Source organism: Grus americana, chromosome 1, assembly GCF_028858705.1.
Source record: "Grus americana isolate bGruAme1 chromosome 1, bGruAme1.mat, whole genome shotgun sequence".
Classification (NCBI taxonomy): Eukaryota; Metazoa; Chordata; class Aves; order Gruiformes; family Gruidae; genus Grus; species Grus americana.
This window is the reverse complement of record NC_072852.1, coordinates 90,646,305-90,670,752: the sequence shown is the minus strand read 5'-3', so window position 1 is coordinate 90,670,752 and position 24,448 is coordinate 90,646,305. Positions and strand designations below refer to the sequence as shown.

Sequence of the window (24,448 nt, the reverse complement as noted above, 5' to 3'; positions counted from 1 at the left end):
CCGCTCAGGCAGAAGGCCCTGCCCAAGGTTTGTGCACTGCTAGGGAAAGTAAAGCCGTGCCGGGAGAAGGGAAGTGGGATGAGGAAGAGTCTGTTGGCTTAAGCAGACCCTTTTTCCAATGTGAGAGCTACGGCAAGTCACCTGTGACTCCCCACATTGCTTTTCCAAGAGTAGATCTGGGAGGGCTCTGGTGTGCTTTTGGAGGTCACCACTGCCTTTACATGTGCAAGGGTTGGTGTTATGCAGGAGGACCGAGATACCCATCCTAGACATGGCTCCTTCGAGCCAGTGCTCTCTAGGAGGGTAAATCCCAGCCTTCAGTCCAGCCCTCCAAATGGCACCAGGTTCCTTGAGTGGTTTCAACTCTTGGCTTTGATTAAGGCTATTTAGTTGCAATAGAAAAAGGATAGGTGCCAGCTGCATCCACCTCCCTGGCTGCGGGGAAATGGCAGAGCCACTGGCAGATGCCACCAATACCCGGCCCTGGGACATTGCAGGAAGTAGGGGAGGCAGAGAGCACATGGGCTTCCACAGGGCTACCCCCTCCATTAAGCCCCTGCTTTCTGTCTTTCTAAGGAAAGGGATTTGGAAATGAATCCTACCAACCTCAGTGTCTGGGAAGTCTGTGCGCATGGGAGAGTGGGAATGAAAACTGTGATGCCTCTGTGTGAGGCCCCCAAGATCAACATGTGCCCTGCCATGCCAGCCAGCCCTGGATAGCTCCATAAGGAAAACCCACCATGCAAACATCAAAACTGTGGGGTTTGAAGCCACTTGACATGAACCAGAGCAGCCCAGGGGCAGCAGATGCCTCTGGACCTGCCTGCTGCTCTGCCATGCCACCTTGCTCCCCTCTGCCTCCTGAATAACCCTGGCAACACCCCAAAAAAAAAAAAAAACCATGCAAGCCCTACAGCAGCAGCAGCAGCAGCAGCAGCAGCGACACACCCTCGCCCTGCACCGAGTGTCTTGGGGAAAGACACTGAGACCGCTGCGTCCTCCACAGCCGTGAACTGGGCTCTGGCAGCACTCCAAGCTAGTGCAGGAAAAATACCCAGGCTGAGGAGGACCTGTGTGTGTCTGTGCATATTGGGGTGGGGGAAGAACCGCAAAAAATAAAGACAAACGCTCCCTGGTCTGTACACTCGCCCAGCCGTCCCCTTGGCCGGGCTGGTGGCTGTGCCTCCATCTTGCCCCTCCAGCCTGGCCCGTGCCTCCTCGCACCCAGCCCTGGTGCACCACCCTCCCTCATTCGGCAGCGGGGCTGGGGCCACAGGGAGGGCGTCAGGGCCGCCATGGCGAGGCATACCCTACCTTGGCATACCTCCCTGCTTGGCCCTCCCTGCCCCAATGCAGGCTGTCGTCCTCTCAGAAATAAAACAGCAACAACAGGAAAAAAAAAAAAATATATATCTCTCCCCAAACCTCCCTGAAAGACCCAAATGGACAGAACTGACCCCCAACAAAACCAACAGGAAACAAAAGCAAAAGTCCCCCCCGAGGTCAGGGCCAGGTGCACGTCCCAGCTGGGGGCCAGCAGCTGGGAGCACGTCCCGACCTCCCTGCTCCTCCAGCCTTGGCACATCTGCGGCCTCCACCGATGCGAGGAGCCCCGACAGCTGGCGGGGATACAGCATGGCCGGGGCTGTCCCACCAGCCGGCAGCGGCCTCGGGAGGGGAGGGCAGGGGGAAGAGGCGCGTGTGTGTCCCCCCGCCGCCTCGCCGCCTTTCAGGAAGGAGTAGGGTCTCTTTGCCCCACCAGGTACGAGAGGCCCCTTGCTCGGCTCTCAGCTGCCAGCACGGCCCTACACAAGGGAGCCAGCCCGGCTCTGGGCGGGCACCATGACGGGGACAGCCCCGATCCGCTCCAGCGTGGCCTGGCTGACGGCGTAGGAGCGGGTGTGCGGCGGCCGCGGCTTCCTGCTGACCGAGCCATTGCTCCGGATCACCTCCTGAGGGGACGGCGCTGTGCTGGCCGTCACCACCAGTGTCTTAGGGGGAGCTGGGGACGGGTGGCCACCGTTGGCATAGACGGGGCGGGTGCTCGTGCTCCCCGAGCGGGAGAAGGGGGGCTGGTGGGCGTCATTGCTGTTGCTGAAGCGGGTGAAGGAGTCTGTGGCGTGATTGGCTTTGGGGTCATTCCAGTAGCGGCTGTTGTAGGTGTTGGAGGAGGTGAGGGTGTCGTTCTCCGACGAGGACGCATCAGCGTGGAATGTCTTTGCGGCAGAGGAGCATTTGGGTGGCAGGTCGTCCTCCCTGGGAAGGAGAGGGTGTGAGGGCACACAAAGAATGCTGCCCTGCTTGCCCAACACCCACCCCCGCCATACCCTGCTGGAGTCACCACCATCAATTCAAAGTGAAGGACAGCACCAACGTGAACCAGCATTGCTCTTTGGCCCATTTGCTCATCCCTCTTTGCAGGACCTGCCTCTGTGCACATTAATTGCTCCACATTTCTACCACTGAGGCAAATGACCCACGCTCGTGTCTAGGGGGGCAAAACCAGTGGTTGTCACAGCCACTGGTACCATGCGGGCAGCATGACTGTACAAGTCACTCTTCTACAGAGCTAATAACGTCAAGCCAAAGCTCTCAATACTCAATGCCTCTCAAAGGCAATACTGAAAACAAAACGTGTCATTACCATTCTTCATTTGCTCCCTCCTTTTTCTGGACAGATATTGACATCTTCCCCTGGCCCAGGGGAACACACTGAGGATTAGCAAGAGTGAGACTTCTGATTGCCTTCCTGCCAGCCACTGCTTTTGCTGGGTGATCAGAGGTCCCCTGCCACCAGCTTCCTCTGGTCCTTACCTTATCTCATTGGGAATCTCCTCCTCTTCTTCTTCTTTGTGTTTATTTTTCCAGTAAAACAGCGCCACGGCCACCAACACAATGCAAACAACCAGCACGACGGCGCCTGTGGCCACTGCTCCTGCAATCAGGCCGATGCTCCGGGGGTGGGCTGTAGGGACAATTGAACAGAGAACGGAGAAGAAATCAGGGCTGGGCTGTGGCCGTCCATGAGCATTTGAAGCTACCCTGGCTTGGGAGGGGGGAAGGGACACATCCCCATTCCAGGGCACAAAGGTCTTCTGATAGAGAGGCACGTGATGGCTCACAGCAAACATGGTTACACACTTTACTGTCACAAGACAGAAGCAGGTGGCCAAGCCTCCCTCGGCAAAATACTTACGTGCAATGACTTGCAGGTCCAGAAGGCAAGTGCTGGTTCCAATGGCATTTGAAGCCACACATTGGTAAAGACCTGAGGACACAGTGCTGATATTTCGGAGAGTGACAGTGCCCTGGACTTGGTCTAGTCAGAGAGAAAAGAAGGATTTAAATCCCTCCCCCCCTTGAGGAAAACCATGAAAAGGCAAAGCCAGCAAATAGAGAATTTTGGTGGGAGACTCTTCAGAGAGAAATAAATTAGGAAATAACCTTGAGATGGAAGCATTGTGCGCACACACACTCACACACAAGATTAGGTCTTAAGGAGCTTACACTAGATGTTTCTTTTTCTTCTTATAGATTAATTTCTGTAAATGAAAGCTTGGGACTCTCAGTATTGTGTGAGAAAAGGGAGGAAAGAAGAGATGTGCAATTATGTATACCCAGATCTACCCGCTAAATTCAGTCCTGCCCTGCAGAGCCCCTGCTCTCCCATCCCTGGGCTCCCCACCCCCTGCTCTGCCAATTTTCCTCATTCCTGAATTATATAAAACTAAAATGCTTGCATATTTTTAAAATACAGCAAGATAAAGGGCAAAAGTACAGCTATTACAACTTGGTCAGGACACCTAGGCTAAGAAATCTTATGGATGGGACCTGGAACTGGGCAATACCCAGTCTGATCAGAACCTTGCTTTTACACACATCTGAAAGGCAGCTCTGGCAGTTACTTATTGGAGAACAGCGACCTCAGTGTGAGAAGCTGGCAGTATTTTCCCGAAATAACTCTGTCTCCCTTCTCCCAGATTCCAATCTATGAGCCTTTCATTTGGTTTAAAATGCAGATGAGTTGGCAGCTGAAATCTCCAGCCACATGCCAACATCTGGCAACCATGTTCTCTCTCTCCCATTTGACAAGACCCTTGTTCCTCAGTGGGAAACATGTTTCTGTACCAAAAAACCATGAAAAGTTATGTGGCTGCTAGAGGGTACCTAGTCCACCATGGGCTCTAGGTATCTTTGTTCCAATAAAGTGATCATGCAAGTGATGGCAGACACTCATTGAGCCATGTCACCTCTGGAGGCTCAAAGGAAAGCCCAGGCTGTCACCTGGGAAATAAAAGGGTAATCAACAGAACGAGCACCTTGTGTGGCAGTTGGGGGCAACTTGGGAACATTGTCCAGTTTCTCCCAGAGGTATGTTGGCCGGGGGATGCCTTCTTCCGAACTGCAGGTCAGTGTGATATCGCTGCCCACGTCCAGGGACCCCTGGATTCTGCAAAGCGGGGCAGAAGGAGGAACTGCGAGAGAAGAGGGGAAAGTGACAGCAGATCAGGAAATATGACCAAACAGTGGAGTGCAGGCTCTTTCTGGACATGCACTGCTGGGGAAAGCAAGGACACTGGCACAAGCTGACAAGGGGACAAGAGGAAGGCAGCAGACAAGAACCCATTAAGGTTTGGGGTGGGGGGGTGGTCACAATTCACAAAGATTCCTGACCCACCAGCCCATCAAGGTTACAGACTACTGCTGACTTTCACAGGACCCAGTACTCTTAGATCCCTCCCGCAAAGAAAAAGAAGGTGAACATTCGTGTGTTTGCGACAGCAAGGGTGGTGAGACCTAACAGAGCTGCAGACAGAATTTGCTGTGCTTGGATTTTCTTTTGTATCCCTATAATTGCACACACTCTGGAGTATTTAACATCCTAGGGGGTATCCAATACTAATTGCTTTCATGAAAAGGAAGCAAAAATCTAAAGTCTTTCTCTTCTCCTGTTGCTATGCACAAAACTCTTATGGTCCCTTCAGCTCTCCAGGAAGCCCTCATACTTTATTCGTGCTTCTTTGCAACTCCACATCACAATGCTGCCACAAAACCTTTCTCTCCACCGTATTTTAAAACTCCATTGTATGCTATGTTGTATATGAAGGCTGTGTGTCCTACAAATTCCTGCAATACCCACAGGGCAGCCTACCCCTCACTACAGGATGTCCGTGGGCTCCAATACGTACACTACCATATTGCTCTGCTATGATGCACTACCATGCACAAGAGGATCCCCTTGTCCCTGTTCCTCCCCTCTCCCCTATAATCCCAATAAACACACCCAAGACAGTAAGTCCAATGACTCCGATATTCCTGACGCCTCGGTCGGGAAGATTGTTGACCAAACACTGGTATGTGCCAGTATCCGATAGCTGAGTGTTGTTGATGAAGATGGAGGCACTGGTGGTTGGCATTGTCACAGCAAACCCCACTCGCCCATAGAACTGGGGTGCACCACCAAAGATCTGACCCCCTTGGTAGAGAATAACCTGGAAAAGAAAGGAAGACTCAAACAACACTCTTTAGGAGCTGAGAAAGGAGGAAAACAGCAAGTAAAACATGGGCTTCCAAATCCAAAAGGACCATTTCCTAAAGCATCTCTAAAAAAACAGACCTTAATATACAGTTGTCCCCGGCAGACCCATACTAGCAGAGGTGTTTTTCTCTAAAAGAGGAACACACTCTGTAGTCTGTTTTATGTCAAGAAAAATGTTCACAGAGGTAACAGACCAGATAGATACCCAAGTCTTCTGGCACAGCTGGATTGACAATACCGGCCTGCTTCATATAATACCCATCTGGACAGGATCGATGTAGAGAGGCAGAGACTCTCTGCAGGTCAGTGAGGACTTTGCTGGAAAGCATCCACCCAGTGGACAGTATCATTATGAGTCTCAGCCAGTAAGATCCTGCCATGATGTCACACTGCTTAGTGAAAATCATTGGGATGAACTGAATGACAGGCAATGTAACCCTTGAACCTGCACAGCCTCTACCAGTCAGACGGCTTATATAGCGGTATGTACTCAGACTGATTTCCTGAGGAGCAGGTACTCTCCAGTGCAGGTTCTCACAAGTGAATACCCAGTGTGAGGGGGAGAGTGTGACCCAAGATGGATTTCAGAGCAATGGCATTCTGCTGCTGCAGACTGGACAAAACCCAGGCAGTTTATGATTCTTGTGCCCACCATAATAGACTCACATTTGCTAATGTTCATAAGAATGGACTTGCATAATCAATGGACAGTGAAAAAGTAAGAGGGGAAATAAAAGGGGAAGTGAGTCTATAAGAGGCCATGTGTTCTGGCACATTTTACACAGACTTCACAGGTTTAAGCCTGCAGCTGCTCCCAGATCCTCCAAATCCCATATCCAGTCCACCAAAACCTGGCTTACATCTCCTGCGCTCTTTTGAACACACAAACCACCAGAGATCCAGGGCAGCCATACAGTATCACGTACACCTGCCCCAACTGCACATCCAGCCAAGGACACAATGTGCATCAGTTAACAAAGCACTGAAGAAATCAGATTCATGTAAGATCCAGAGGGCACGTTCAGCAATGAAGGGAACGTTCTGGGACAACCAGAGACTCAGCATTGTAAAGGGACTACATCCAGATCAGCATGAAAAGGATGAGGAAAAGGAAAGCCCCAAAGAAATGCATGCTCCAGTAAGAAAGGACCTACCTGTTGAGGCTGATTGGCATTAGAAAGAGGAATGACCATCCAGATGACATTAAGGTTAGTGAGAGCAGCATTAGTGGTGAAGGTGCAGGGCAATACTGCTGTCTGGCCTCGGGCAACCTGGATACTCCCTGAACTGACTGACACCTCCAGAGGACACACCAGACCTGGAAAGAGAAGGACACCCAGTTCAAGCATTTCAGGAGAAGGACACCCAGTTCAAGCACTGCAGGTGGGCCCATGCACGTGCAGGTCATGACAGCAGCATCCTGTTGTTACACAGCTGTACCCTACCAATTACTTCAGGCTAAAAAGGATTATATTCCTCCCTCAACAGATCAGACTGCTCTCATGCAGACCTTTTTCACAGGCAAATGCAGACAGGTAGCCCTTTTAAGTGACAGCACTCTAGTTTCAGAGCCTCTGAAAACAACAGGTTTTGTTTTGGCAACAGGGAAAGAGCCATAAGAGCAGCCAAGCTGTGCCTAAGAGATAATGAAATATGTTTTCAAACCCATCAATCTTAATGATACCCAACATCACTGAAACAGAAGAGGAAACTGCATTCTAAAAGTCTTCCCCAAGGGGTAAGAAGAGAGAAACACAGTTCTCCCCCCATTTCTATGCCTCATAAAGTCCAGCATAAGCAGAAACATTTTAGTGCTATTTTTAATTTAAAGAGTTAAAAATCTAAATCTTTTCCAGTCCAGGTATTTCTATCTAGCTGGTGAAAAATGACTACTGATAATGGAGAATCTCACCAAATCTCATTCATTTTCCAGCATTTCCACCATTCACTTCTTTGCATTCCACATAGGCTGGACAGGGCTCAAAGCCTGATAAGCCCCAGCTTCCCAGCGCAGCAGCTCAAGACTGCAGTTTTTAGACTGCAAGTCACACAGGGAAATATCTCCGTTCCTACTGCCAAAATCTTGTCAAATGAAACTAACCAAGGAATCACCACCACCACTGTGAGTAGCACTAAAGTTCTTTAAACCATTTTTCCCCAAAAAATCAAAATTTTCACTACAAAAATCATCTCTGTGACAGCTCACTGTCTTCTTGTTCAAAGCATGTGGGAGGTTGCTGGAGGAGAAGGCAAGGAGTTTTCAAGCTCCAAGGCAATATCAGAATATTCCTAGCACCCAGATGTAGTCTTTGGACCACCCTGTTCTCTTGCTGCCTCCAGGAAAGGCTGCCAGCAAACTTCTATTTTCTGCCAAGAGACACTGGTTTGCTGAAGGTGAAATGCTTCACGAGACTAGGTTTCTGTCTGAACTATGGAGAAATTGAACCGGCTAATTTCTGAGAAAAAGGTGAGTGGTCTCCCACATGCTTGTGTGCTGGGATCCTTCCCAGCCTACCTAATGGAGAGATGGGGCACTCAGAGCCTGGAAGCACTGAGCTTCAGATGCTACAAATCCAAAGTTTCTAGCACCTGAACACTCTATGATGACTTCCTGGGTTTGGACTGACTGCTCTGGAGGTGCAATATCCCAGGACCTTGCAAATCCTCAGCAACCTCTTCTGGACTTCCATTTCCGGCTCCATATCTCCCACGTCCAAAGCCACAGATAGTTTGGGGAGGCTCAGAAGTGCTTCAGAACAAGGCCAAACAAAATGCCATTTTAATCTCTCCAAGTGAACTTCATGAGTTTCTTACTTTGCAGAAAAAATACCAAGTCTGACTTTCCTCACAGGCTTGGAACATATTTTCCACGTTCCATATAAAAACGTGGAACTTTTTGAAAATTCCTAGAGAAATAGTTCATCTCTGGTGCTAACATCTCAGAGAATAAGGTGCCTGGATGAAGAACAGCTGTTGAAAGCTTAATCCATCAATCTCCTACGCAGGGCTGTCAGCAGGCAGCAGAAGTAAATAATTTGAAGAGCCAGTAATAAGCATCACCTTTATTACAAGGCATCTGCCTTCCAGTAGCATCTGTGGTCAACAGACTGGGAATGGTTCTGGACTCCTCGTTTGCATATGGCTGGCCACACAGTGGCAGTAGCCCCAAAACGAGAAGCGATCCATGTCAACTTTTGAGATGTCTCTTACTGAATATGACCCTGACAAGGGATTGTCTTTTCTGCAGGTCTAAATTTGAAGGCTACCTTGCCATGACTACACATCCAGTCTAGCATCATCCATGTGCTAACCAGTGTGCAGGGAGTCACAATAATGTGGACATTTATTGGATTAACCTCTCTCTCCAACACGGTGCAGAAAGCTCTTCTGCCTCATTCAGTGTAGGTTTAATAAGATGCTCTCCATGAGAGGAAAACCAACTACTCATCTGATTTGGAATAGCAACGTGTTCTTCAGCCCCATCACTTATTCCCTCCACTTTCACCTCCAAGAAAAATCCACACATTCAAATTCTTGTCATTCAGGAAAAGAAATACTTAATTGTGAGTATTCACTAATAGCAAATTTACTGGAAAAGTTAGAGTTTACAGTTTGCATTGCAGGGTTAGTTACATCAATTACTCAATCATCAAGATGATGTGATTTTCATACCTAACTACCCTCTTGCTACTCCTAATATTTACTATTAGTTGATTGTAAACATCCTGCAGAATAATAAAAACACTAAAATAGAACATGCATAATTTCTTCACTGTAAAAATAATTTTCAATACATTTGAGAATTTCCCAATCTACTTATGAACAATTTAAAAAAAGCAAAGAAAACATCATATTCCCTTTGCTCTGCCAGTGCCTCACTCTCGCCCAGCAGCACCCCACAGCCTCCATGATCTTCTCCCCCTTTTAGGGCACCACAGCATCTCTTTTAATTTGAATGCCTTGGGGAGGTTGGGCAGAGAGGGGAGCACTAAGGAAGAGCTGAGGGCCCCGTCCATTTCTCTTGCCAAGGGGAGCTGCTTTGAATCTGGCATTGCAAGACAAGCACTGCCCCCCCATCTTGCTACTCTGTCTCTGTCTTGTTAAACCACCAGGCAAACCAGCTCCTCAGACGCGCCTTTGCCTCGTGCCTCCCAGGACCTGCCAGCTGCTCTTTGGCCCAGGATTCATACAAGGCAGGTGGCACTTAAAGACAAGGACTCGTTTTGTTAAGCTAAGTGGCACCTGCAGGGCTACAGCTGGGGAAAACACACACAACTGCTTCTGACAAGTAAGCTTAAGCAAGGCGACAGGGGAGTCAGGAGACCAAATCTAGGTAAAGTCCTCTTCCACCAGCATAAACAGGGAGGTAGGATGGTGTGTTAATACAGCACCGGGGGCGCGTTACTACACTGCAATTCCTTTCCCAGGGAGACAGCTGAAAGAGCAAAGATCAAATCCTCTTCAGAAGCTACAGTGTCTTTCTTTATATCTCAGACTACTAGAAAATGTAACACACTTACACACGTCCTTGTCCATCTATGGAAGGATCTGTGTGACTGCATCCTTCCACATCAATACTCATGGCCCTAAACACAGGTGGATGCAAAGACACATAGACTTATAAACCTGTATGCCCATGAAGACACCTAGTAGGAAAACTCAACCAAATGTTACATGTTTAAACATTTCAAAATTAGGAGTTGCAAAAATATGGCTTTGCATTAATGCAAAAGGAAAGAGGCAGGGGAGACAGGGAGGAAGAGATTTCAAATTTAGCATATCTATTGGGACAAGGATTTTTCAATGCAGCCTAAGGAATGAGGACTTGAATTCCCTTGGGTAGATATAAATGCAAATATAGATATATGCATACGCATACAGCCCAGTCTAGTAAGTCAAATTACACATAAGAGGTCAGAAAAATCAAGCAAAGGATGTTGTAAAGGGTCTCTTCTTGCAGAAGTACACAATCCAGATCTTTTCTAAGCATTCAGAGAAGTTTAATGACTTGTGAGAGGCAACAAGACTCAATCACCACCAAATTATCTCCTAGAATTGGATTACAATGGCCATTACACCCTCTCTTGTATGTGCAGTCTCCTCCTTAGTAATTAAGCATCCCTGTAAGCAGCATGCCTGGAGGGAGAGCAGGGTACACCACTGTCAGGAGAAAGAGGAATGGGCCCTTCCTGTACATAGGATACTTTGATCTTAGCTTGATTCTTCATATGGCTTTCTCCTTTGATCCCAGTGAAGCAAGCTCCCACCACTAATTAGAATGGATGCTCCATTTTTTTGTCTTCTGTTAGGGAACAAGCCAGGAGAATGATATTTTGGCTACAGAGGCTCTTTTAGAGTTTCTTCATATTTCCAGGACCAAGTAGTCTGACAACAGATCACTCTGATTTCATTTTTGATGGGTGACTACTGCTTTTCTAAATAGCACACTCAACTCCCTCCCATGCATCCATGAAGGAGTCCCTGTAGATAGTTCATACAACATGACAGAAACATGTAGGGCCCAGTCCCACAACCAGCACTTGCCTCTCTGCTAGGTACAAGGACAAGGCAGATGCTGCCACATGTTTGCTAGCTGCCTACCTGTGTTGGGTTTGCGTAGCAAGATTTTGGTAGCAGAGGGCGCTACAGGGGTGGCATCTGTGAGAAGCTGCTAGAAGCTCCCCCTGTGTCTGATAGAGCCAATGCCAGCCGGCTCCAAGATGGACCCACTGCTGGCCAAGGCCAAGCCAGTCAGCACCTCTGTGATAACATATTTAAGAAGGGGAAAAAAAACAGTTAGGGAGAGCTTTTGCAGCTGGAGAGAGGAGTGAGAAGATGTAAGAAACTCTGCAGACACCAAGGTCAGTGCAGAAGGAGGGGGAGGAGGTGCTCCAGGTGCCGGAGCAGAGATCCCCCTGCAGCCCATGGTGAAGACCATGGTGAGGCAGGCTGTCCCCCTGCAGCCCATGGAGGAAGGATGAGGGGGTGTAGAGATTCCACCTGCAGCCCGTGGAGGACCCCACGCTGGAGCAGGTGGAGACACCCGAAGGAGGCTGTGGCCCGTGGGAAGCCCACGCTGGAGCAAGTTCCTGGCCGGACCGGTGGACCCCATGGAGAGAGGAGCCCACGCCAGGGCAGGTTTGCTGGCAGGACTTGTGACCCCATGGGGGACCCACGCTGGAGCAGTCTGTTCCTGAAGGTCTGCACCCCATGGGAGAGACTCACGTTGGAGAAGTTCATGAAGGACAGTCTCCCATGAGAGGGACTCCATGCTGGAGCAGGGGAACGATGAGAGGAGTCCTCCCACTGAGGATGAAGAAGTGGCAGAAACAACGTGTGCTGAACTGACCGTAACCCCCATTCCCCGTCCCCCTGTGCCACTGAGGGGGGAGGATGTTGAAGCCGGGAGTGAAGTTGAGCCCAGGAAGATGGCAGGGGTGGGGGGAGGTGTTTTAAGATCTGGTTTTATTTCTCATTCCTCTACTCTGTTTTGTTTAGTAATGAATTAGATGAATTCTCTCTCTAAGTTCGGTCTGTTTTGCTCGTGATGATAAGTGAGTGATCTCTCCCTGTCCTTATCTCGACCTGCAAGCTTTTTCTTATACTTTTTCTCCCCTGTCTAGTTAAGGAGGGGGGGAGTGATAGATCAGCTCTGGTGGGCACCTGGCCTCCAGCCAGGGTCAACCCACCACACTACCAGATGCAGTAATGCTGAAAGACATGGCCACATCTTAGCGCTTTAACTCATACTAAGTTGACGGAAAATGTTCCCAGCTCCCGCTCACTGCCACATCTGTCTGCCAGAGATCACCAGAAAGACCACCTAATTACCTCAGCTGACGGCCTCGTGAGTGAAATGAGGACTTCCACCACCATCACTCCACATCAGTACTCCAGACTATAACATGAACAGCTGATGCACAATCACCAGTCCATATCAGCATGATGACAGACGGCCACAGACCACAAGGGCCTCAGAGGCTGTGCCTTCAAGAAGCACTGTGGTCATGCTGTTGAAGTTGTGCTAAGGGCATGTCCTCCTCTACTGCTGGATCATTCACAGCACCTGGTTTTCAGAGGCAACCATGCTCAGCAAGATGTCTGGGTATCACTGGCTGGGTTGCAGTATAGTGCACAGAGAGGGTCTTCCCCCACTTTATTTAACTTAGAGTGTTGATCCCCCAAGACCACAGAAAAATAGATGTTTATTTGGAGGGTCATTCTTACGATGCAAGTCAATCTCCTGCTCTGCCTCACCTTCTGGAGGACACTCTCTACTTTGCAAGTACCCCCAAGAACTGTTGGCAAGTCAGCAGCATTTGTCACCTGCTAGCAGCAGCCTCCTGAAACTCAGCGGCGTGGGAGGCTGGGCTAGCATGACTTTGCATGCGCAGAGGCCAGGATACAGGTTGACTCTGCAGTGCTGGCAAGCCAGGGAGGCAAACGGCTGGGGAGAAAGGAGGGAAGGAGGTGTGAAAGGGATGAAAAAAACCTCAGCTGTGTGCATTCTGCATCTCCAGACCTCCAGGGAAAACATGCAGAAATGTGCGTGGCTGGGGGGAAAATGAGAATAAAGCTTCAAGCTGTATCAGCTTATATCTGAAACCTGGGGAATGGCTCCCCCCGTCCCAGTGCAATTAGCAATCCTGTTGCCATGTGCTGAGGAAGATGCCTTTGGCAGTATGACATTTTGGGTCCCTTGTTAGAGAGGCATAGATGAGGTCACTCAAAAGTTTCAGGAACAGGGTAGGAACACAACGTTCGATCTGGTGATTGCAGGCAACAGAGGGAGAAACTGCAGAACAGCCTTTTTTCTGAGATGAAAGGAAAACACAAGTTGCTGTGCCTTTGGCCTGCCTCACATCTCTGAGTCTGGGACCAAAGCTGCCTTCTGTGCTAGAGAAGAGAAATGTCTGCCGCCCCAAATGAGCTGGGTTACGTTGCCAACTCAACACACTGAGCAGCAGCAAAACCCACAGCCCAGGAAGGAGTGACTCACAGATGGAGGACACAGTAACAGATGCAGGGAGTATTTCTGCCACAGGACCTGATAGTGCAGCAACCACTGCAAAGCCCCTGAAGGAGCCTGACTTGCAGTTGTAAGCACTGATAACATTGAAGTTATCCAGCATGACGTGACAGCACCCAAGCAGGCTGCTCAACAAGCTGTCTGAATACTGGTCTTGCCCATTCTCATCAGGGGCTGAGCATCCTCCTATCATTCTAGGTGTGCTACACTTGCTAGTTCAGAATCTATCTAACCGAAAGCCGTATTTACCCAGTCTAGTGTCCGGAGGCACCTTGCAGTAGACTCCATCTTGCTTGTGGAACCAGCATCACCAAGCACTCCAAAGTAGCACGTGTCTGAGTTAATGCCCACTGTCTTAGTAGAGACCTCCTTGGAACAATTATTCTTGGAGCAATGGTGAGAAGAAGGGAGGGCTCCGCCACACTATAGCCCTTCTGCCAGCTCACAGCAGAGAAGGCAAACTTTGGTCTAGAGTCCAAAGTCATTGCCTCAGTGCCCCAGTTTGGGGGCATATGTTATACAGGTGCTACAGGAAGCCATCCCAGCGAGCCTGCGGGGCATACTGAGGACACCCAAGAAAATGTCAGGCTTCTCTCAGAAAAGAGGGACAGAGACTTTGTAGCATAGCTCCTTCTGAAGACGCAATCAACAGTGCCTAATCCACTCCCAACAGAAGTTTGTCTAATTTAGTCTTTAAAGCTCCAGACAATGTCTGTACTGTGCAGCACAGTTTAGCAGTCTGGTCCAGTACTCAGCAGCCCCTGCTTTCTTCTAACTCCCAGAGCTCTCACCAGTGGTGCCTCTGTGCCCCTGCCCTTTCCTCTCTGCAACTCAGCCATGCAAGTCACACTTGGCAAACTTGTCCCTTTCCCTCACCCTGTCCAGCTCTTTCTGCATATCCTTCACTATTCCCATCACGATGATGGACAAATACATAGCTCAGAGCTAAAAAGAGAAGTTGCAATTGAACAGAGTTGGGCCATTTTGTTCTTTGAAACAGCTGCATCAAACTTTGAATATTTCAGATACCGGACTGAGAATTTATTGGGAGTCATCCCATTCCCTTTAATTGGATAGGTTCAGTATCCCAAAACAAGGCTCATGCTGGTTCTTTCTGGTTCACAGGTCTAGCAATGCGATAGTAACCTGACAGCATATAAGGAAAATAATTTCCAACTCTTTCCTTCCTATCTTTATTGGCTCTGCAGTACAGACTGAAACAGCCGGAAAACTATCACATCTAGCATGGGTTTAGAGCAAGATTTCTGTAACACAGGTGTTAAACCTACACTGACACTAACTTTTCCTTTGAGGTCTATACAGTGTTACTCTCTCCCTTAAATGCAGGTCAAAAGCCAAGTTAATGTCTAAGCACCTTTATCCCTGGAGAAATCATCAGACACAACTGGTGGTATCTAGTTATCCTTCCAGCATGGAGCTTCCCAAGTAAATAGATCCATTTTACCACAGTAAGAGCAACCTCAGGATTGCTGTCCACTCTGTAGGATATTCAGCCTAGCAAACACTAATCCAGGGAGAAAACACAATGTCAGGGTCTTGAACTTAAGCCCTACAGCATTTCTTACCAAGAACTCCACCAGGGACATTGGCTACCTGTAAATCTGTGCTGATCACGCTGACCCTTTTCCCTTACCATTTATAACCTCATCTGAATTTGACAGAAAGATAACAGCAAATCTTCCTGCTGACCCATTCTGCTCTGGCCTCAGCTGTTGGCCTGGTGAATAGCGGTCACTAGTGCCCCTGCCATCCCCCCTTGCAGAAATAGGTCTTTCTCTGCAGGCTGGCTGACAGGAGGATTTCAAACAACTGTCTGATTGAGATGGCATGGAGCACATATCCCTGCCCCTGACCTCCCTAACCTGCAGCTGTAGTGGGGGTGAAAACTGGACTTTAAGACCAAAAAAAGGCAGGAAAGCTTTCAGCTATACATACTTAAAGAATGGTGTCAGTTCACTCCCATGTCCTTGTCAGAGGAGCTGGACTAGCTCTTGCAGGGATAGAAAAGGGGCTCTCATAACACACTGAGGAATTTGATTCCTTCCCCATTTGTGCTACAGACTCCCTGGGTCCTGCCAAGCAAGTCAGCTTCAGGTATCCTCAGAGGGTGCCTATTAGTGCAAGATCCTCATTTGCTCAGGTTTAGACCTCGAGGGTTTGATTTGCTGAAGTGCTGAGCATTCAAACCTGCTAGGGAAATCGAGAGGGACTGTGCCGTCCATGTAGCACATTATGTTAAGCTCTCTTTGTAACCTGAGCAGTGCTCTTCCAACAGATCTTAATGCTTGTGTTTAATTAGTCGGAGTCTTGAAATGCAAAAGGGGTTTTTGAACTGAGAGGAGCACAGTGCTTGAGCAGCTTGCTAACATGTACAAAGCGGCACGAGAACTCAAATCTCTTTTACAGATACCCTGGCAATATACCGCAGGGTTAGGGGCTCAGTGACCGAAATGGTCCTTTGCAGTTCTGGACTCCTGCTGTGCTCCCAGTACTGGTTTCTCTTCTGTGTCTCTATCCAACCTGGCTGGAGCTGCCAGGAGAGCCACCTTCTTCACAGCTCCTGCTAGCTGGGATGGCTGCCTTGCATGTCTGCTGCCTAGGATGCAGTATGCATGCAAGTTAGTGGTAAAAAAACAACTGTATTCTATTATAGCAAGATTATAAAAATAGGAAGGGACATTGATAGGAACAAAAATAGCACCTACAAGGACATTAGCTAGGATAAAACTAATCAATTGCTGTGCTCTGGGGCATGCATTAATCCCCTCTCCATGATATACTGTTGCACAATTAGGTACATTATGGAAGGTTTAACACTTCACTCCAATGCATGTGGCATTGGCTGGAAACAGGCACTGCTGCAATCTGAGTTGGCAGTCCTTGAATTCACGGCATTTGCAGAGGGCTCAAGAACAGCTGCATTACTGAGGTTAGGGATTTTTTTTGCTTTAGCAGATGAGCAAGACCAGAGGGGACCTAGATGGGATCAGGAACTCACTCAAATGCTCATTGTTCCCCTGAATTTAAGGAGGGTTGGGTAAGCCTAATCCAGCCTGCACTGTGGACCAACTTTGCCCATTCCTGGCAGCATCGGAGTTATCAAGGACTCATCCCCCAGGACACAGGTGGGTAAATCAGGAGCATGCAATCTGTCCACAGAAGATGGCGGAAGGCCACAATGAGGCAGCATACCCAAAGTACAAACAAGGTAGTATGTCCTTGCAACAGGGTGCTAGTCATCTCTTTCCCTCCTAAGGTCCTCCAGAGATGTTTGGAGCACCATTTTCCAAATCACAGGCACAGGCAAGGAGGAAAGTGAAAGTCTAGCTGGGCACAGAAGGACGTCTCCCTATTCTTTATCTTCTACAAAGCTGAGACTGGCAAGCACAGTCCCTCCTCCTTCACCCCTAGTCCTGTGGTAGATCGATCAGCTTTGGGGAATCCTGTTGCACTAACTTAAGGTGTTGTCATCTTCTGCTGTTTACCTTGTTGCTCAGCACAAGGTTGTTGCCCTAAAAGCAGGGACAGCAGAAAGGAAGCTGTGACTCCAGCTCACAGCTAGGCATTAATTAGCATAACCTGCTGAGGAAGGTGTAAGGACAGGCTAACTTGCTTTGCTGTGAAAAGGAAAAGCTGCATTGCAGACACACTGTCCTGTTCTGCTTGCTGCCACAGTGGAGGCATCATCCAACAGTCATGAATTTCTAGGGGTGAGAACATTTTAAATGACCACGGCCGGTTACTTTAATTGAAGTGACTTAGGAATGAAAGCTTATCAAATGTTTATTAAGCATATTTAAGGTGGGAAGCTCAGCTTGAGTTTGCAAAGAGCCTGCAACAGCAGCTCAGAGCTGCAGACTTTCCCATTCATCTAGCTCAGATGCTAACATAAACTTCCCACATCCCTCCTCTTAATTATCTCACTGCTTGTCACAGCACATCAGGAAGGAAAATGCACCTTTTACAGCAAAGATTTGTATCTATGTTTCCTAAAAGAGGGAAAAGGCACAGAGCTGACTGAGAGCAGTGAAGGCATATGTTGGCTTCATTTTCCTGAAGCAGGATGCAAAACCTTGCAGCAGCCAGCTCTTAACATTTAGGAAGCACCACCATGGCCAGTCACTGTCTCTGAAAGCATCCTTAAGCATCCCCATGGGTATCTATAACCACACCTGAGGCCAGCTGAGCCCATGACATGCAAAGTACAGGATGAGGCTGCATGGGATGAGAGCTGTATGCAACTTGCTTACCCCAGAGCAGGAGTCTAATTAGAGCTCTTCCCAGGATCTAAAAACAAAAATAGCCTCAAGTTCCACACACACCCCCCATCCCATTTCTTTGCTAGTATTCTCCCAGCACAGCCCAGTCAGCAGAGATGTGTCACGCTGCAGATCAGTGCCAAGTGCTGGCAACAACATGTGACATTGCTGACACAGCAAAGTGACCTCCTTTGGGAGAAGTTATCCACTGGTGCCTCTGCAAGAGAAATGTATCTGCTCCCAAGACTGGGGAACAGACAACCAGTGTTAGGAAGCCAAAATTAAAACAGGTCGGCAAAGCTCTACTAAGACACTCACTCCTATTTTCTGTTTGCCGAGCCATAAAAAATACATTAACAGCCCAGCAGCTTTGTAAATGATTTATGGTCAAAAGAATAAATTTCTTCCTTCTCTCCTGGTTAAAAAAAAAAAAAAAAGTGCAACATAGTGATAAACTGCTTAATAAGGGAAAACAACTCGAGGTTTAAATATGTTCAATGGTATATTGACTGGGAAGGACAGAGCCCATAAGGAATAAGATTAAAGACCCAGTAAGGGGAGCTGGCACAGGAGAAGGCAGGATGTATGGATGGGCAGGCTGGAATATACAAATTGTGTGTGGTGGGGAGAGGCAGGAGTGCAGGGTGCAGCTGCATGGGAAAAGAGGTGGGGATGGGGGAAGGAGAACTGGCTCTTCAGTGACTTTTAACACTTTAATACAGAATGCATTGAGAGATACGCGTTCTGCATATCCCTCTACCTCCTGCCCCCATTGTGAAAAAAATACCATTGAAACACAGACAGCAAACTCACACCTGAGTGATTTTTTCACCTACCTTGTCACAACCATCATTAAGTCTAACTCCAGTACAAAAAGTCCCATGGTTCAACTACAGATCAACTATATTTACCCAAAGCACCAAGAGCTATGCCCATCCTCCGTCCTCCCCAAAAAGGAGGAAGAGCAAAGGGTGATGGACAGCAAAGAGACAGCACCTGTCACAGGCTGGGTGAAGATGCAGGGACACGCTGCTGCGTGGCACTCACTGCAGACACCACCAACATCCTCAGAGAATCCTCCAGGAACCTCAGTTGGCCATGTGAACAACCCAGGCCTTGCTGGTGCTACTGCATCTTCCAGAACTGATGAGGCAGCAAGATAACAGGAATACGATGCATCCACCCACCCAGATGTCGATGGGCTCCACCACAAACAGGAGTGTACCTTTGCACGCACGGGTGCACGTATGAGAGAGCCACTGAGTCCACGTCAGGGCTTGGGTCAGCAACGAGGGCTCCAAGGAGCTGGAACTTCCTATGTGAGAAAGCTTCCCTGCCAGGGGGAGAGTGAAGGCTGGGCCAGGCTGGGCCAGCCCCAGGAGGGAGAGGTTGGGGGAGAGGAATGAGAGACTGTGGTAGCAGCATGGGAATCGGGGTTAAGGCAGCGCAGGGGACCATGAACAGCAGGGCCTGGGGCTAGGAAATAACTCTCCAAGACATGGCCCCACAACTCCAAGCCAAATGCAGGGGAGCTCCTCCAGTGCTTCCTAGGGTACCTACCTTACCTGCCTTCCCCCATTACCAGGGTATTCCAGCACCATCATCACCCCATGGTTGGCTGTGATGGCTCATGGGGGGTAATGATGGGCTAGTCCTTCAACAAAGGGGTGCCTAAGACAAAAGAAAATTAAATAATTTAAAATAAAAGCAACCCCTGAAGAGACAAAAACTAGCCATTTCTGAAAAAAAAAAAAGTATTCATTTACAGGCTGATCCCATTCTCCTTGAAGTCAGGAAGGACTGTCACCAGGATGAGTATTGGATGCTTAAAGGATCTGGTCCAACAACCCACAGCTTTTTGCTGAGGCAATGCTAACAAGTTGGCTATCTACTTTCCACCCCAGTTTTGTGTTGCATGTATGAAATGTTCTCACCCTATGGAGTACACTAGCTTTGCAAGTGAAAGGATATTTGGCAGGTGTTCTTTGGTGTTCACCATACCTTTAAGCTCCCCTAAAAATTTTCCTGCTCTGTGACTTCCTACCTACGCTACCACCTGCGTGGCCAGCAGAGCGCCCACATGGGGCCAGACATCGATGCCCGTGCTAATTTGGTATGTCCTAGCAGTTCCACCAAAGGCAGTTAACTCACTGGAAATACACTTGGTGTTTAAAAATTAAGCACATGTTTAAGCATCTTGTCATATCGGGGCTTAAAGGTCTAATCATCCATTTTGATAACAAAACTCCTATGTCCTGCTGGTATGAGAGAAAGTCTTTAAGTGAGAACATGCACAACCACAGTGAAACTTCCCTGTCTCATACATGATGCTGAAAGCAAGCCGGATAAAAGCATAACTTTCAGTCTCCAAAAGCAGTCAGATTGAAGTGAGCTTTCATGGGGATATTCAAAGACATTAGACTTCCATATATTAAACTTTGTTAATCCCAAACTACTTTGGATGTAAAGTGATTAAAATTATTAAAAACAAACAAACAGGAAAGAAACAAAAAAGGCAAGCTCTTTTTCATTTAAATTGAATAGAAAGGAAAACCCAAATTTGTCTTCTGATCTGGCAAATGTCAGGTCAGTAATTGAATGTTTCAGGTTATGACTTGAGCTGTCTGAAAGAGGTTGTAAAAGGACAATTTTCCACTGGGAAAAAGAGTTTTCATTAAAATCAAAATAGGTTGTAAGAATATCAACTTTGATGACATTTTCGGTGAGTGAAGACAAAATGAATTGCTTTGACTTCCCCATTTAATTATGTTAATATTGGCACACTTCAGTTCAACAAGGTAAAAACACTTTATTTCAATCCATTTAAACTTTTGCCATATATTTAGATATTACATAAATTCTAACTTCGTATAATTTTATTCAGTAACAGTACAGTGTTATACGCACACACATAATACGCTATGGCCTTTCAATATCATGTGAACAGTATCTTTTCCCAGTGGAAATTTCCCCTGATTTTTGTTCCATCCACTGAAAAATCTGCACTGTCACTGCGATGTGAAATGAAAAAGAGATGACACATTAGGGCTTCCCTGGAATAGATGACCAGTTTGTTACCTGCTTTAGCTACAAACAACTCCAGCCCAGTCTTCTCATGGGAACACGCAGAGTTCAGGAGCTGTAGGTGTTTCCATGTGAAGTTTGGTTCTGATGTTGCTCAAGTGGCCAGTGTCAGGCACAGACATTTCCACACGTGAGCCACAGGAATACATCTATTTAAGCACTTTGATGTCTTTTCCCTGAATGACACTCGCTCCCTGCTCCCTGTCCTCAGGGAGCACCATCTTCTCCACCTCCAAGCCCCAAAACCCAAAGCTTTGGTGCAAGTGTTGCTCACTATAAATCAATTCCCAGCTCTCCAGCCATTTGGACTAATCTTTCCCACACTGCATGGTGGAAGCAGGACCAATAGATTAAATGTGCACAGCCAGATTAGTGCAAATCTGCAGCCCGTCTGCTGCACGCCCATTTGATGTGCGGGTACATGCCAGCACAGGGCACAAAGGGAAACAAGTCCTAATGCTGGGAGGCCCTTCCTGCTCACAGTGTACCCAGGGTTGAGGCATTTGCAGCTCTAAGAGTCCAAGCTAAGATCATTGAGCCTATTTTTTCACAAATGCTGAGCATCCTCACCTCCAGCCGGTGCCAGTCCTCCTGCACTCTAGTTGGGTACCCAGCATCGTGCCGAAAAGACTCAAGTGCAGAAAGTTGCACTAAACGATGCTAGCAGGTAAGGCACTGGGGCAATGCAGAGACTCTCCATTCTGCCGTGAGGAAAACCAAGATGGAGAGAAGGTATAACTTGCCTAAGCACCACACAGCAGGTCAATGGCAAGACAAGAATAGGATTCATGGGCCTTGCTCTGCCTATTAATCACGCTCTTCAACACTGTGCCAAGTATTAGTATTGATTTCAAATTAACACACACATTTCTTATCAAGGACAAAAAAAAATAACCAAGAAGGTTCACTATGTTCAGCTCTGTTGGAGGCCGACACGATTTTAAGAGCAAACGCTTTCTGCAAAAGGCCCTGCCCCAAAGCACTCCAGGCTGGGAGGCATGCGAACCACCTTCCAGGAAGTGTCAGATGCTCACAAAATGCTCCAAACCTCTTAAGGAGGGTTTTTTTTTTTTTAAAAAAAAAAAAAAAAAAGAGTATCCTCATAACATGCTTGAAATGCAGGAAAGAGACTTTGTGAATGTAGTTGCTGCTGTTATTGTACATGACAATGGGCCTCCCTCCTTACCACCTTCGTTTCTGATGCCAAGTCCTGGGAGTTAACCCTGGGTGACCAAGCCTCACAGTGCTGTCTGATTTTATGCTTGCCCTCTCTTCTTCCCTTCCTACCTAATGTCCTAAATTCTCTTTTACGAGAGCTGCTAACTTTTGCAAACATAAAGCTGCTACAGGCTTCCCTTGTCTTTTAGAGTTAGAGTGTCAGGAAAACACTTTGCAAATTTTCCCTCTATAACAGATGCAAGAAGCTGCTTATGCCCAAGCAGCAAAGTACACAACTGCTCTGAACTAAGAAAGATGGGGGGGGGTTCTGCACAGCTGGCTCAGTTTTTCAAGCAAATGTTGTCAGTCCTGCCAAGTCTAAGAGCACACAGAGCAGCATTAATATGAAAGACTCCAACTGGACACTGGTTTAACAAGAAGTTGAAAATTCCCCAAGCACAGCCTGGATGCTGGGTTTTTCTTTTCCTTTGTTTTTTTGCTTTAATGCATGCAGGGAAGAAAAATAAGTTAAAATAGAACAAAACCATAAGACACCACTGAAAGAAGTCTTAGTCTTTTGGGGGTAAATTCCCTATTTGAAATTCAAAACACACATGTTAATCTTTAATGTTAAACCCTGGATTAAAAATTCATTCAAAAAATCTCACAGTTTGGAACACTTACAAGTCCATTGCATTATTAAAAACTCAGATCAGTGCTACTCTGCATAAAGAAGTCTCTCCAAATTCTTTCCTTTGTCTTGACGCCAAGAGCAGGTACTCACTGCTCTCTTCGTTTATCCTTTAAGCTCAGAGAAACCTTGTTGGGGTTCCCAAGAGCTGGGAAAGGCTCACGCTGGGGGCCTCTGTGTCCCATTTCAGAGTACTGCCACTTACTCGCACCAAATTCTGCAGGTCAGCCCCAGCGCTGAGCTTGCTGGTGCCCACAAACACCCCCAGTTTTAATAAAGTGATGTGGGCAGCACTGCCAGTATCACCCCCAAGGAAAGAACTGTCTGTGCCCAATGTGGTCCAGGCTGCCACAACTCACTGTGGCAGAGCACTCACCGAAATCATGGAAGGAAGAATTGTTCCCGAACTGCCTTTGCTACAAAGGTTCTTATTTAGCAACATGGGGCACGAGGCTGAGCCCTCAATTTTACTTACTTTTTTGTGCTCCCGTTTTTATTTGCCTGGGGAGATGTATCGAGGGACCAGGCAGCATGCGCAGAGATGTTGCGGTTTTTTACAAGTATATTTTTGGAGCCATTTGCTCTCTTACCAGCTGCAGTCTTACAACACTGCAGTACGCTGAGCAGCAGGTTTCCATCTCTACAGTCTGTGTCATTTACTGTAAGGGGTAAAACTTTCTTTTTAAACACCAATGTTTTTAACAGCCACCTCAGCACAGTTGCGCTAGCAGTTCCCATCATGAAGCAGCCTTTCACCTACCCCCTTTCCTGCACTTGCAGCCTCATTTCCTTCCAAATCCTCCACCTGAGACCATCCCCAGGAGGCTGCCCTCACCTGCAGCCAGCTGGGTCCATGCCAGATGAACCACCGTGCCAGCCGAGACAAGCCCTGCCCACGCACACCCCCGGGAGAGGAAGATGCACGGGCAGCAAGCACAACTCTTGGAGGGGGTGTCCTACTCAGGGAGGTGCCGATGCTTCTCTGACCCTCCAGATGCCATTGGAGGAGAGCATCTCTCATCTGCAGTCGAGGCTGCTGCCTGCTCTGCGAAAGGTGCTGTGTGAGAGTGAATACGCTGCGTCATGCAATGGGCAACCCCGATGTCACCGGACACTGGGTGAAAATGATGCAGTCTGTCCCTAGCTTGTCATCAGGGAGAAAAAGAAAGGGGGAAAAAAAACACACAGAAGAGATTAAACACCTATAAATCGCACTTATCTCTCCCTTGTTTGTCATAACTTTTCCTGCCATATTTGCTAATGGCAATAATAATAATCTCTGTAGTAGAATCACACTTTGGCTTCTTTCCCAGATTCTCCTCTTGTTCACCAGGCAGTGAAGTCATTGTATCACCAAAAATTCACAGAGACCCGACTTTGCAGGAGGTGTCCCACCAGGAAAGGTTATGACAGCTTCCCATGGAAGCTGAGAAAACAGAAGAGTGGAGGAGAACCCTTGTTTTGGGACAGCAGAGTGATAGGCAGGAGGGGAAAAAGGTGGCAAATCTGCACTATATTTATGAATAAACATGCAATCCAGCACATGAACAGTCCTGCTCAGGCTGTGTTCCCCCAGCAGGATCTGAGCACCCCGGGGGAGGCAAGGAGCAATAAGCCCAGGTGAACTTGCCCACACTTGTGCAGAGCTAGAAGTGAACCCTCACTCC

The 24,448-nt window shown here is 47.9% G+C and overlaps 1 protein-coding gene across 5 annotated transcripts in view; it reads right to left on the bottom strand.

Moving 5' to 3' along the window:
- Positions 1 to 1,710: 1,710 nt before the first annotated feature.
- IGSF11 (immunoglobulin superfamily member 11) overlaps positions 1,711 to 24,448 on the bottom strand; it is a 122,093-nt gene continuing 99,355 nt past the window's right edge. For 4 of the 5 annotated variants that reach the window (XM_054842406.1, XM_054842378.1, XM_054842388.1 and 1 more), the window contains exons 2-7: positions 6,694 to 6,857; positions 5,285 to 5,492; positions 4,320 to 4,475; positions 3,197 to 3,319; positions 2,815 to 2,965; positions 1,711 to 2,256 (exon numbers count right to left, since the gene is read on the bottom strand). In XM_054842406.1, coding sequence (XP_054698381.1) covers positions 1,806 to 2,256; positions 2,815 to 2,965; positions 3,197 to 3,319; positions 4,320 to 4,475; positions 5,285 to 5,492; positions 6,694 to 6,732 — 1,128 coding nt within the window. In that variant the 5' untranslated portion in view covers positions 6,733 to 6,857 and the 3' untranslated portion in view covers positions 1,711 to 1,805. The remainder of the gene's footprint in view (positions 2,257 to 2,814; positions 2,966 to 3,196; positions 3,320 to 4,319; positions 4,476 to 5,284; positions 5,493 to 6,693; positions 6,858 to 24,448) is intronic. The other variant, XM_054842397.1, reaches the window with a different exon arrangement.